At 38.2% G+C, this 13,258-nt stretch overlaps 1 protein-coding gene across 1 annotated transcript in view; it reads left to right on the top strand.

Annotated features, from left to right (window-relative positions):
* Positions 1–13,258, top strand: part of bmp1a (bone morphogenetic protein 1a) — a 123,836-nt gene that overhangs the window by 86,268 nt on the left and 24,310 nt on the right. Inside the window, exons 12-15 of the mRNA XM_067413045.1 lie at positions 2,681–2,876; positions 3,325–3,450; positions 9,910–10,070; positions 12,152–12,332. Coding sequence (XP_067269146.1) covers positions 2,681–2,876; positions 3,325–3,450; positions 9,910–10,070; positions 12,152–12,332 — 664 coding nt within the window. The remainder of the gene's footprint in view (positions 1–2,680; positions 2,877–3,324; positions 3,451–9,909; positions 10,071–12,151; positions 12,333–13,258) is intronic.

Here is a 13,258-nt window from a genome sequence, read left to right as displayed (position 1 = left end):
CATCTATTAATGTTAATTCAAGAGACCCTTGCCTCCTCCTTCATATGTAAATCTCGTGAATCAAAAACACCACGAAAAAATAAGTGCTTCTCAACATAACCGTGATGCAAGCGCTGCAACATTTGTATCTGTCCAAACATGTTCATTGTCAGGCGGAAATGACGCAGCGGAATCATCGGGACTGCAGATAAACAAAGACACTCGAGGATAGCAAAAACGACAGCTCTCATGACACACGTCATGTTCAGGCTGTGCTTCTAGTAAACACAGAAACTGGTGAACGGCGGCGGTCTTTCGAATCAGCTTTGACCGCGACTCTGGAAGACTTGGAGTAAAGCTTTTCTCTGAGAAAAGAACAAAGAACGGCACTGAAGTCATTCTTAAGAAGGGAAGATGTGTTCGGAGTTTAGCAGACCGGATACGGCGAATGTTTAATCTGTCAGCGAGCTCTGTTTCACCTTCATTGCTCTGGTTGGTGTAGCAATATCCTATCGCGTGCAGAGGGAGTCTGAAAGACAACCGTTTATCCCGCCCCTCAGATTGAGCTGTCAATGGTGAGTTTCCTGACCAAACATCTTGATGTGGGTCTGGCTTGTCAGGCTAATAGGAAACACCAAGTACCATACAAAACTAAATAGTGTGTCTAATGACAAAGGTGCGTAGATGTGTTGCTTACAGATCCTTCACTTGATCCTTCTAGCAAACGTCACCTTTTCCACCATATAAGTTAAAACGACAGTCATTTGACAAGGCTATTCATTTGGTAAAACTATAAGTTATATATTTATATTTTTGAGAACTGAAGTAGGCCTATGATGTTTTTGCATGCTTGTATTTCCGAGTACATCACAGTCACTGCGTAACCTTAGCATACATTGTGACTAATGCTATATAAACATGCAATATCGTTGCCGAAAAAAGACAAGTCTAAAATGTAGACTGGATGACACTTTAAGCAGAACATCTCAAATGGAGATTGATAAAATGCAGCCTACTTGTTTATTGGTGTTTTCAGATCAACCGCCCGAGAGAGAGAGAGAGAGAGAGAGAGAGAGCGTGCATATGGTTGCCAGATTGGACACGTTTAGGTAAAACACCAGATAGTATATGTGTTCTTTTCACAGAAATGCTCTGTTCATGGGATTTAAATTACTGAAATCTGGCAACCGGAAGCATGCAGGCTCTTTCTCGTGCGTGGTTGATCTGAAAACACCAATAAACAAGTAAGCTGCATTTGAGCAATCTCCATTTGAGATGTTCTGCTTAAACAACTGAACTGAAATGCTGTGAGCTGCTGAAATAAGCCAATCAGAGCAGAGCTCAACATTAATATTCATGACCCTTCCAAATAAGGCAAAAACAGAGCATTACATCCGAGGGACAATTTATAGGGTTGTAAATGGACCTGTAAAACTGTATCTGGACCATTTTTGCCCTTAAATAAGCCACATACCCTCTATGTAGATATCAGAGAACAAAATAAAATATTGTTTCAACTCATTCTAGGGCACCTTTAAAGCGGTACTTCAGCGCTGGGAAGATGAATCTGTATTTAAACTGGGTCATCAATGTAGTAGAAATGTGAAATTATTTTTGAATTTGGTGCCTTAGACTGAGAAAAGACAGAAAATGTATTTTTGTCTCATGGGGATGAAAGACTACAATTCCCAGAATGCTTCGCTGCCCTGTGAGGCCATTCCCAAAGCCACCTACTGGATTACTGTGACTGAGTTTGAGAAGACACTACAATTAAATACTGAACGTGTGTGTTCAAAATAATGAGTGAGTCATCGCGCGAGTATCACAGCACTGAGCACTAACTGCACGAGTGAGATAAATGAGCTGATGGGCTCGTGATGAGAGCTGAGGTAATCGCGACTACACTCGTGGCATACATTCACAGCGCGTGTTCAGTCTGGAGCGTTTCAGTTCATGCCTTTGCAAGCTTAACTTTCATAGAAATTAATTTGAGAAGTTAAAAGACTTACATTGCTCACCATAGCTCCGTTTAAATGCTCCGAGTGGCTGCAGCTGCGAGCTGAGCTGTGAGTGTGATCTCCATCCCCCATGCGCGGATGCAAAACATGTGGAAATGGCTCCCTCTGCTGGCTGTAGTCTTTAGCCTTTGGCCAAACATTCCTCCTATGATGCAAATATCATCAATTTGCATCATAGGAGGAATTTTTCCAGAAATAAAATGCATAAATCTCTTGTCTCAGGGGGATATGAGGGGGGAAAGCACAATCATTTGAATATACTCCAGGGTTTCTACTGATACAAAGCCATTTGCTGAACGCTGAAGTAACTCTTTAATGCAGTGTTTGTTTCATTTGTCTGGCTGATTCTGATATGCCATGACATTGCACTGGTTCTGGGTTTAGTTTAGTTTGTCTCTAACCAGATGGTGTAAATAAACTCCCCATGATCGTTGAATTAGAAACCATGATGTTGAAGATCTGTCCATTTAAATGAAAATTGGAAAAACATTCAATTTTGTTTCTGCTTCATTCTTTTCTTAAGATATTCTTGACTTTGATGAAAAGGTTGGTTATAGTCACAGCTGGTTGCCATCAAATTGAAATGGCTTTGGAAGAAAATAAATACATGTTAGGTCTTGCAGGTTTACATTCTGTTTTTCCATTCCCTTTTTCTCCATTATCTTTTGTCTTTTCAATCCAAGATTGAGCGGCATGATAACTGCGCGTACGACTACCTGGAGGTTCGAGATGGGAACTCCGAAAGCAGCCCGCTGTTGGGCAGATTCTGTGGTTATGATAAACCCGATGATATTAAATCCAGTTCCAACCAGCTCTGGATGAAATTTGTGTCTGACGGTTCTGTCAACAAAGCTGGATTTGCTGCTAATTTCTTCAAAGGTGAGGTTTGACGTTTGTTGTTCTCTATCTTTGGAGTTTTATAGCTTGAAATTTTACATTATATGTAGTATTTATTAGTTTTTTTATTTTGTGCTGGGCAAACGATTAATCATGATTAATCACATCCTATATATATATATATATATTATATATATTTATTTTGGATGTGATTAATCACGATTAATCGATTGCCCAGCACTATTTGGTTTATTTTTATTTATTTACAGTGAAATTCAAGAAAGCACAAATACAATATCTGGCCAATCACCAATGTGATATAAATAGAAAAAATCTAAAAAGAAAGAAAAGAATAAGCCCTGCTATTGTCCATTTCCAGTTTTGGCGTAGTCATACAATGCCAATAATGCTAATGCTACAATATATCATTATATGAATCGCTCTTTAAGATACTGTAACTCATTCAGTTCTGCTGCTTTTGTTGTTGCAGAAATGGACGAGTGCTCCAGACCCGACAACGGTCGCTGTGAGCAACGCTGTGTCAACACGCTCGGTAGTTACAAGTGTGCCTGTGACCCCGGTTACGAACTGGCGGCGGACAAACGGAGTTGCGAGGGTCAGTATGTGAACAGTGCTTTGCTGTGTACGGTCTATTGCCTTAAAATCTTCATGGCTGATTCACAATCGTGATCGTTTTAGGGCAAACACATCACTTTTTTTTTTTTTTACAGATCAGGGGTCAGATTCACAAACACCTTAAGAAAAGTAAAAAAAAATATTTTAAGATAAATTCTGAGATAAGGCTATTACTAAGTGGAATAGCTCTCAAGTTCTCAAATATTTATCTTATTGTATATATTTTATGGCAGTCCTTGCCCATGACTCACGGATCGATGCACAGGCTGTCTTTTTGTGCTGTATGCAGATTAGCATAATAATAATAATCCAGCTGAAAATAGTCATATTTATCAAATTAAAAATGAGGTCCATATTTTGACTCGTTTTCATAGAGTTGTTGTTCAGCAAAAAGTCACGGCATGCATAATATGATGATCATTCAGAGAATTCATGTAGATTCCAAGACAAAGTTAAATATATTATATGTAGCTATTGTAATGTTTACTATTTGAAACAACCCAAATAAATGAATAATTTGGACCGTTCACCCAAAAAAGAAAACACTTGTCATCATTTACTCACCCTCAGGTTGTTCCAAACCCGTATACATTTCTTTGTTCTGCTGAACACAAAGGAAGATATTTTGGAGAATGTGGGAAACTGAACAGATCTGGGGTGTCATTGACTTCCAAAGTATTTTTCAATGCTGCCTGATTACAAACTTTCTTCAAAATATCTTCCTTTGTGTTCAGCAGAACAAAGAAATGTATAAATGTTTGGAACAACTTGAGGGTGGGTAAATGACAGAATTTTCAGTTTTGGGTGAGCTATCCTTTAACTTTTGGGTTAAGATTTTTAAGAACATTCTACTCAGAAATCCAATTTTTATTATAATATATAATAAGTGTTTATATTTGGACGCCAACCGCTGCAGAGTATCCCAGTACCTGTGTGAACCGTCATAGACATAAACAGAGAAGTTGCTCCAGCTTCAATGTTCTTCAAGAAGACAAATGAAGTTTTATTTTTTAACCACAAGAGTGCAAAAAGTTACATAGTGTACTTTTAAGAAATGTTTTTATTAAAACTTAATATTTTTACCTGGAAATTTAAAATTCTTAATAATGGTTTGTGAATCTGGCCACAGAATCCCAGGGAGAACTTTAAAAGATTTCTACGCCATTAATGTCACCTCTTAAAAAGTATTTTTTAAAGGAAGTGTATGCAAGATTGTGGCCAAAACTCCCCTTGACTTGAGGTTGCCAGATTGGCTGCAGGATCAGCAGGAGCATTTGTAGATCTGCAGCTGTGGTGACTAGAGCAGATCTGGCAACCCGGATGCAGAAACCCTACTGACTTCTTGATTGGTCGATAGGTGGAGGGTGGAGCTTCAGGCCAAATATATATACAAATATTTTTATATTTATCATTTTTACAAAGCCCATCTCACTACAGTGGCTCTACAATAATCAGTGTATCGGATCAGCGGTTCGGATCGCCAAAGTCATGTGATTTCAGCAGTTTGCCGGTTTGTCGACGTCTTTAGTGCCTTTATGGGTCTTGAGAGGGGAAATGACATTGGTGTCAATGAAAGCCTTTCTGAGCCAATGGATTTACACAAAAATATCTTTGTGTGTTCTGAAGATGAACGGAGGTCTTACAGATGTCGAACGACATGAGGGTCAGTAATTAATGACAAAATTATAATTTTTGGGTGAACTAACCCTTTAAATATTTAGTGTCCCCATTGGACAGTCTATCAGTTAAAGTAACAAATCAACAATCCCTTCATTTTTTATTTTAAGCAATACAGAATCTGGGGGGCCAAGTTATCTATTAATGTACCAAACTCTTATCGAAACATGACGGAAGACTATAGATATAGAAAGATATTACTCATGAACAGGAGAAACTGCAACATGCAATATGGCAGAATAGTTCTGCCTTCTAAATTAAAGAGCCAATCACTGATTGGTAAAATCATTGCGTCACTGGAGCTGCTGTTAGAAGCTCCGGTTCCCAAAGAAACCCGAGACTCGTGTTTAGGATTGGACATGCGCATTGGCTCATTTAGCCTGAAAAATACGCTTTTTAATGCTATTTCAGCATAAGAAATAACATTTAGTTCATGTCAGATTTTGTTGTTAATTTCAAATATTTAATTGTGTGTTCACTAAGAATTTTTTTGAGATTCCAGGTTTCCAAATATATAGGACTTGGTCTTATATGCACAAAACAGCTGCCCGGAGGGGTTGCTTTTCTTTGATGGGGACTTTGCCGTGATCCAATAATCCGAGATACATGCAGAACCGTGACTTATATGTACCGTTACACCCCTAGTATTCAAACATAAAAAATGTCACATTTCCCCTTTAAGAAGCTTTATAATGACACAATAATTACCTTTGAGGAGCTAGCAGCAGTGACCTCATCCTGCCTCTAGTGGGCAGTCTGTGCTATTGCATCCTCTTAATTACTACTCCTGCTTGCGCTGTTGACACACCAACGACATCTGTTTTGTGCTATTGGCTCGGGACTGCCAGCAAGTTATGAGCACCTTCCTCACATCGAAAGCAGGCCTGCCTGGCTTTCTTTACCCTCCTCCGCACGACACTTACAAAGCGCTGCTTTTAGAGTGGCTGGAAATAATCATGAAGTTTGAATTCTTGAACAAAGCACAAAAACATACACTTTGGTTCAAAGGTCAAAGCGTTCTTAGGTAAGTTGTTGTCTATCAGCTAATGTCTTTACTCGAATTATATCGTCGGCTAATGTCTGGATACGTGAGGCAGTTGCTAGGACAGCATGTACCCTGCAGCTGCTATATTGAGCAAAAATCTGTTTGTTCAGACATGCACTGAGATGACTCAACAGCTCAATCGTGACATCCTGGAGCGATCTGAAAATGATTCTCCATTAAATGAAAGAAAGATTGGCCGAACGCAGCTTCCCAGTGGCTATCATATCAGTAGTAAATCCAGCATTATCATAATGACTGTGCCGCTCTTTCTCCCAGAACAGCCAGTGTAGAAAGGATTTACTGCACGACAGTCCTGTGGGAATAGAGACAGATAGAGCTTCAATGTACACAAAGTTAAAACTTCAAGGGCTGTCCAAAGGCTTCTAAACAGCATGATGGTAGCCATGGAAACATCTCTCCCAGAGCGCATGTGTTCAGTGGAAATCGCCGTAGGGGATCCGTTCGTTAATTTGGATCCTACCACACTAAACTAAACGAACTCTGCCTTTCTGCTTCGTGTTTGATGAGATATGAACCCTAGGGTAGTTCTCTGTGTATTTTAATTTAAACAGGACTGTTCTTGTAATTGTATGTGCAGCCTGCGCCGGTTTAGACAAACTGCAAGCTGGTCAGCTTGATAAATTGAAAGCTTAAGTGTGCTTTGCAATTTAGGTGTGCAATCAGCAAATATATTAGCAATAGGAAACACTAAATAGTTGTTTGGTGTTGACCCTTTTCAAGGGGCTTTGTTGTACATTTTTGCATTTACCTCAAGAGAAACTAGGGGAGGTGGAAATGCAGGATACTTCTTACACATCTTGGAGGACGCGGGACAAAGCTCCAAATTTCAGGACTGCTCTGCCAAATGCAGAACAGGTGGTCACCCTAATTAAAGGGGTCAATACTTCAAAATCTAAATCAAATTTGCCTTGGTATTTTGACACATTTTGACAATGGTCTTTATACCATTAAATAGCCTCTGAGTTTCAAAATTTCAAAAATTCTCATTATAAACATCATGCTCCAAAAATGGCTCGTTTTTATCTGTGATGTCACACTGGATACATTTGCATATGACATTGATGAATAGTTACACATCATCGCACCACAGGCTCCGCCCACTGGCATTCAGTCGCTTAACGGCTGACATTTGCCTACACTGGATGTGAGCGTCATGTCAAAAGCAATAGAAACCATTTTAATGTACTGTATACAGATGTGTCTTGAGCCTGTCATCAACAGGACAAATGGAAGAGTGAAGGAACGTTTTCTTTGACTCTTCCAGTTTAAACAGCCCATTTGTGTCTTTGTACAGTCAGAAATATCCCAGCATCGGGAACAAGTGGGTGGTTTATTTAAATGGCATCTTGGATCACATCAGAGGATTATGTGTTTTTGTTCAAAGCCTTTTGTTGTAAAGAGGCACAGTGTAATGGAGAGTTGCAAAGAAACTATTGTTGAAAGATGAAGCAGTCGACTGATCTGACAGCAGCTGCATCACGAACCATCAGTAAATTATTTCACAATGCTTTGTGTGTAAGTGACAGTTTTATATGAATACAGCAGGGCAAAAAAGTGTTTAGTCAGCCACCAATTGTGCAAGTTCTCCCGCTTAAAAAGATAAGAGAGAGACCTATAATTTGAATCATAGGTACACTTCAACTATGAGAGACAGAATGAGAAAACAATAATTGTCTCTGTCGTCCACTCGTTACCTGTATTAATGGACTCCAAACTCCACTATAGACCTGCACCAGGCTGAGAAGATTGAATCTGCAATAGGTAAGCAGCTTGGTGTGAAGAAATCAACTGTGGGAGCAATAGACCCTTTTCACATTTCCAGGTTTCTTAGAGCGTAAGTCGTCATAGTTTGGTTAATTTTATAGCGGTGAATGAGAGAATACATTGAATATATTTTTAGTGTCCCCATTTTCTCAAATAGCAAAAGAAAAATGCAACAAAAGTGGTTTCACAATTTTCACAAAGAGGGAAAAAAATAGAGTGATATTGATAACGGCAGTGAAAAGAGAGAAATGTTATTTTTACATCACTTCCATAGACGCTGTATTAGAAACTTCCTCACAGCTGCGGTACGTTGTTTATTGTAATTTGATGCAAAAGTAATATAATACAAAATATTAATGTTATAAATGTAGATATAATAAACAAAAAGGATATACAAAAACGTTGCAGGATTTATAATATTGATGACCATTCAAATGCGTCATCACAGTCTGTGAAAAGGGTAAATTATTATAAAATAGAAGACAAACAAGACCATCGATAATCTCCCTCGATCTGGGGCTTCATGCAAAATCTCACCCCATAGGGTCAAAATGATCACGAGAACGGTGAGCAAAATTCTCCAAACCACACGGGGGGACCTAGTGAATGACCTGCACAGAGCTGGGACTAAAGTAACAAAGGCTATCATCAGTAACACACTACGCCGCCAGGGACTCAAATCCTTCAATGCCAGACGTTTCCCCCTGCTAAAGCCAGTACATGTCCGGGCCCGTCTGAAGTTTGCTAGAGAGCATTTGGATGATCCAGAAGAGGATTTGGAGAATGTCGTATGGTTAGATGAAACCAAAATAGAACTTTTTGGTTAAAACTCAACTTTGTGTTGTCTCAACTCGTGTTTGGAGGAAAAAGAATGCTGAGTTGCACCATACCTACTGTGAAGCATGGGGGTGGAAACATCGAGCTTTGGGGCTGTTTTCTGCAAAGGTACCAGGACAACTGATCCGTGTAAAAGAAAGAATGAATTTATCATGAGATTTCGAGTAAAAACATCCTCCCATCAGCAAGGGCATTGTCATGCTGTAAGCCCAAGCCACATTTCTTCATCAATGATCACAGACACACCGCCTGGGCAATTGAAGGAGTGGCTTCGTAAGAATCATTGTAGATTTTGCAATGAATTTGAATTTTGAATAGTCTCAAGAATTGAATTTTCAAGAATTTCATTGTTTTGTTTTTTGTTTTGTGCATTATACATTATACATTATAAGTGAACCTCAAGGAACATAAAAAAGGAAAAATAAAAATACATGGCATGACCCCTTTAAAGGGGTAGTTCACCCAAAAAACGGAAATACTTTTTTTAATTCTGGAAAACACAACAAACAAAAGGAAGTCCCACACACTATCAATACTTGCAAAAAATCAGACACTTTTTATTAGCAATGTTTCTGTCTCACAAGCTTCATCAGGCATAACAAAACATGCTTTGAAAAAGGTCAATGGGGTTCAGTGTTGTTTGGGTGTACATGTTTTGGTGCAAGAATTTTCATTTTTGGGTGAACTATTCCTTTGAATATATAGTGGTAGAGGGGGAAAAGTGTCTGTAAGGGGTGGGAGGGGATTCTTGAGCGATCAACAGAAATCCAATTAAACACACATGGGTGCCTCCAGATGAAGTTTAAATCCAAGGATAAAAAGACTTTTTAAAGAAAACAACAAACCAACATTCTACATAAAAAATCTCTGTATATAAACAGAGTGTATGGGGAATTTCATATTCCTTTAGTTTTCATGTAAACCCGAAGATCTGAGGTTTAGCCAGTTCAGATTGGTGTTGGAGCTCTCCAGAAGCCAGGTTGGAGATCCTGGTTTGCATTGAACGGTTATGTTTCAAAAGAGCAAGAACAATCCTGTTGAAATTTGCTTTCGCTATTCATCTTAAAGTTGTTTTTCTGTTGTCTTTTTCTCTAGCTGCCTGTGGTGGTTTCATCACCAAGCTGAATGGGTCCATCACCAGTCCAGGCTGGCCCAAGGAGTATCCGCCCAACAAGAACTGCATCTGGCAGCTGGTGGCGCCCACGCAGTACCGCATCACCCTGCTCTTCGACGTCTTCGAGACTGAGGGGAACGATGTGAGCACTAGGTTTTTGCCTCTGCGTGGGGTGGGTTTGTCTGGTTCATTTCAGCTTGATAGTGTGAATCACCACAGGGCTTTTGGGACTGACTTCTCCAAATTGCCTTCATGCTTTCTCACTTGTTCACTGCTGATAGCCAACGGCAATTTTGCCTGGTGCAGCTCACATGACGAGTACACTCATGACTTGTTTGCTCAGCTTGTGTCTGTTAAGATGAAGGGTAGTTTTCTGGCGTTATGTATATTTATCAAAAACCCTCAGGAAGTTTATAACCGAGCTATTCTGCTAAAGGGTTACCATCTGGTTCCTCCTTCATTATTTTATATTTCACATATTTTAATTGCTTTAATATAGCAGAAACATCATTACATTAATGCTAAATAAAACTGTGCTTTTTAAGAAAGAAAATGAGGCAGTTGGCTCCGACTGGGTTTTTAAAAAATAGCTATTAGTCTGTTGAATTTGACAACCCACTAAAACATATTTAAATTAAAGCATTTTATAGCTTCAAATTTACAGCCTTTGATATAATTGCTGGATAAATTTTAGCTAGGAATGTTTTGGGTCCATACAAGTTACGCTCTATCGACTACATTGTTGTCAATTACCGCAGAAAATAATTATGAGCATGAAAACAAATCTGTTTATAATGATGGACATACAATGTACTTACTGTGTTCAAATTGTATTGCAAAACACCTTTGCTGATTTTGAGGTGGATACGGGTAGAGTTAGGGACAGGTGTGGTGGTATGGGTCCGTTTAAGGGTAGGGTTAGGTGTAAGGGAAGTGCCAACTGTGTAATTACAAATGTAACTACAGAAATTAATTACAGACGTAATTACATGCAGGTGTTTTTTAAATGTAAGTACAATGTAAAAACATGTATGTACACAATAAGTGCATAGTATCAAATGATTAATTAAAATGTTAGTACATAGTAGCTAAGGCCACCTAATATAAAGTGGGTCCAAAGCATGTCTTAGACCAGACGCTTATTTGCACTGCTCTTGGTAGATTGTGTTGATATTTATGGAAATGGTCCGGCTTCATCTGTTCTTTAATTTACGTTTCATCCATAGATCAAGCCCAGAACTGTCCACTCCCATCAACGCTTTAATGGGATTGCACTCTCAATCTATTAAATCTGGCACCTTTTGTATGTATGAATGAATACAAGTGCTTCTAAAATACGAGCTGCAGATTTCTGCTTTTAAACCCTCTGGTTTGTCTTGCCACATAGACATCCATTGTAAGTGCATTAGTGTGAATATGATTTCTGTTTGTTTTGTGGATATTGTCTGTGGTCATGCTGTCAAGTAGAACTTAACTGGGACATTCCTTCAGTGTTCTGGCACTGCTTAAAGGGATAGTTCACCCGAAAATGAAAATCTGTCATCATTTACTCATCCTCGTTTTCTTTCTTCTGCTGAGCACAAAAGATATTTTGAATAATATACAGTTGACGGCACCCATTGACTTCCATAGTTTTTTTTCTTTTTTCGGTGCCGTCAACTGTCTGGTTACCAGCATTCATTAAAATATCTTAGTTTGTGTTCAACAGAAAAAAGAAACACATACAGGTTTAAAGCAACTTGAGGGTGAGTAAATGATGACAGAATTTTGGGATGAACTGTCCCTTTAAGAGGGAAGGATGTGAATGGTCTCAGCTTTTTTCCATAAACAAGTGTACAGCTTGTGAACCATTACTGTCGAAATTTGCTGTGAACCTAAATCAAAAGCAGTGATCGATTAATTATTTGGAGCATTTGAAGCCACTTAAATGGAGAAAACAGTTTCTTACAAAACAAACATGTCCCACTCCTTTTCCCTCTCTTTTTTTTACATTTTACATTTATCAGACACTTTCATCCAAAGTGATTAATAATGCTTGAATATATGATTAATACAAAGCAAAAAAAACAAAAAAAAAACAATTACCGGTAATGGCACTATTATATTACCCAGCTGAAAAGCAAGCGTTTTGCATTCCCTTGGGTCACCATTCTCAAGAGACGCCGTTGACCAGCAATGGTTGAAAGGTGAACTGCAGGCTCAGGTTTGCTCTCTCCTGTGCAGGTGTGCAAGTATGACTTTGTTGAGGTGAGGAGCGGACTCTCTGCCGACTCCAGACTGCATGGGAAATTCTGCGGAGCTGAGAAACCGGAGGCCATCACTTCTCAGTACAACAACATGCGCATTGAGTTTAAATCCGACAACACTGTCTCCAAGAAGGGCTTCAAGGCCCAGTTCTTCTCAGGTGAGTGCATGCTATACGTGCTGACCGTAGCTGTTATTGAAAGTGGATTTTGATGCACATTTTTATGTGCATAAATACGTGTGTGTATATATATATATATATATATATATATATATATATATATATATATATATATACATATATATACATATATATACATACAAACATGCATATATACATTAATACTGAAATATCTGAAACACATTCCAATACTCATTTTGCTCAGAATAGACCCACGATATCTCTTTCTCTCTCTCTCATCTCTCTGACAGCGAGTGACACACAATCTCTCCTCCCCTCAAAATTTCACATTTAAAGAAACCTAGTGTTTGATGATTGATCATGTCTAAATATTTATTCAAATGGAAAACTTAAAAAAAAGTAAGCAGTTATGATCTGCAATACTTTTTAGAGATCCTAGACTAGATATGACTACTGAAGAGCCATAAAGGCACCTAAATCATGGCATTACAAATGAAAATTATTCTTTTTCCAGCCACAAAATGACTAATTTTGCATTGGAATTTTTTATTTTAACCTTAATTACTACACTAATTTGTAATAAATATAAATAATAAAAATATTACAAGAAAAATATATTAGGTAAATAATTATTTTTACAAATAAACATAATTATTGTACAAATAGTGCAATATATAGCTAAATTAGTGATCTAGTTCAATATATTAACTAACATATAGAACATTTATTTTTTTAATTGAAAAATAGTTAAGGTGTATGGTCACATTTGACCACCAATGAGTATGAGTGCGACTAATTAATAAGAAATACCTGAGGGTTAAATACAAGAAAAACATTACCAATGCTGCATCTCCATCACTCTCCATAATAAAATGATACTGTAAATGTGGCTGACGTAACAATCAGCACACACTATTCTGCACTGTTTACCAAAAATTGCTGCA

This window comes from Pseudorasbora parva, chromosome 13, assembly GCF_024679245.1.
Source record: "Pseudorasbora parva isolate DD20220531a chromosome 13, ASM2467924v1, whole genome shotgun sequence".
In the NCBI taxonomy this organism is placed as follows: domain Eukaryota; kingdom Metazoa; phylum Chordata; class Actinopteri; order Cypriniformes; family Gobionidae; genus Pseudorasbora; species Pseudorasbora parva.
The sequence above is the reverse complement of the archived record's forward strand: the minus strand, read 5'-3'. Positions and strand labels throughout refer to the sequence as shown.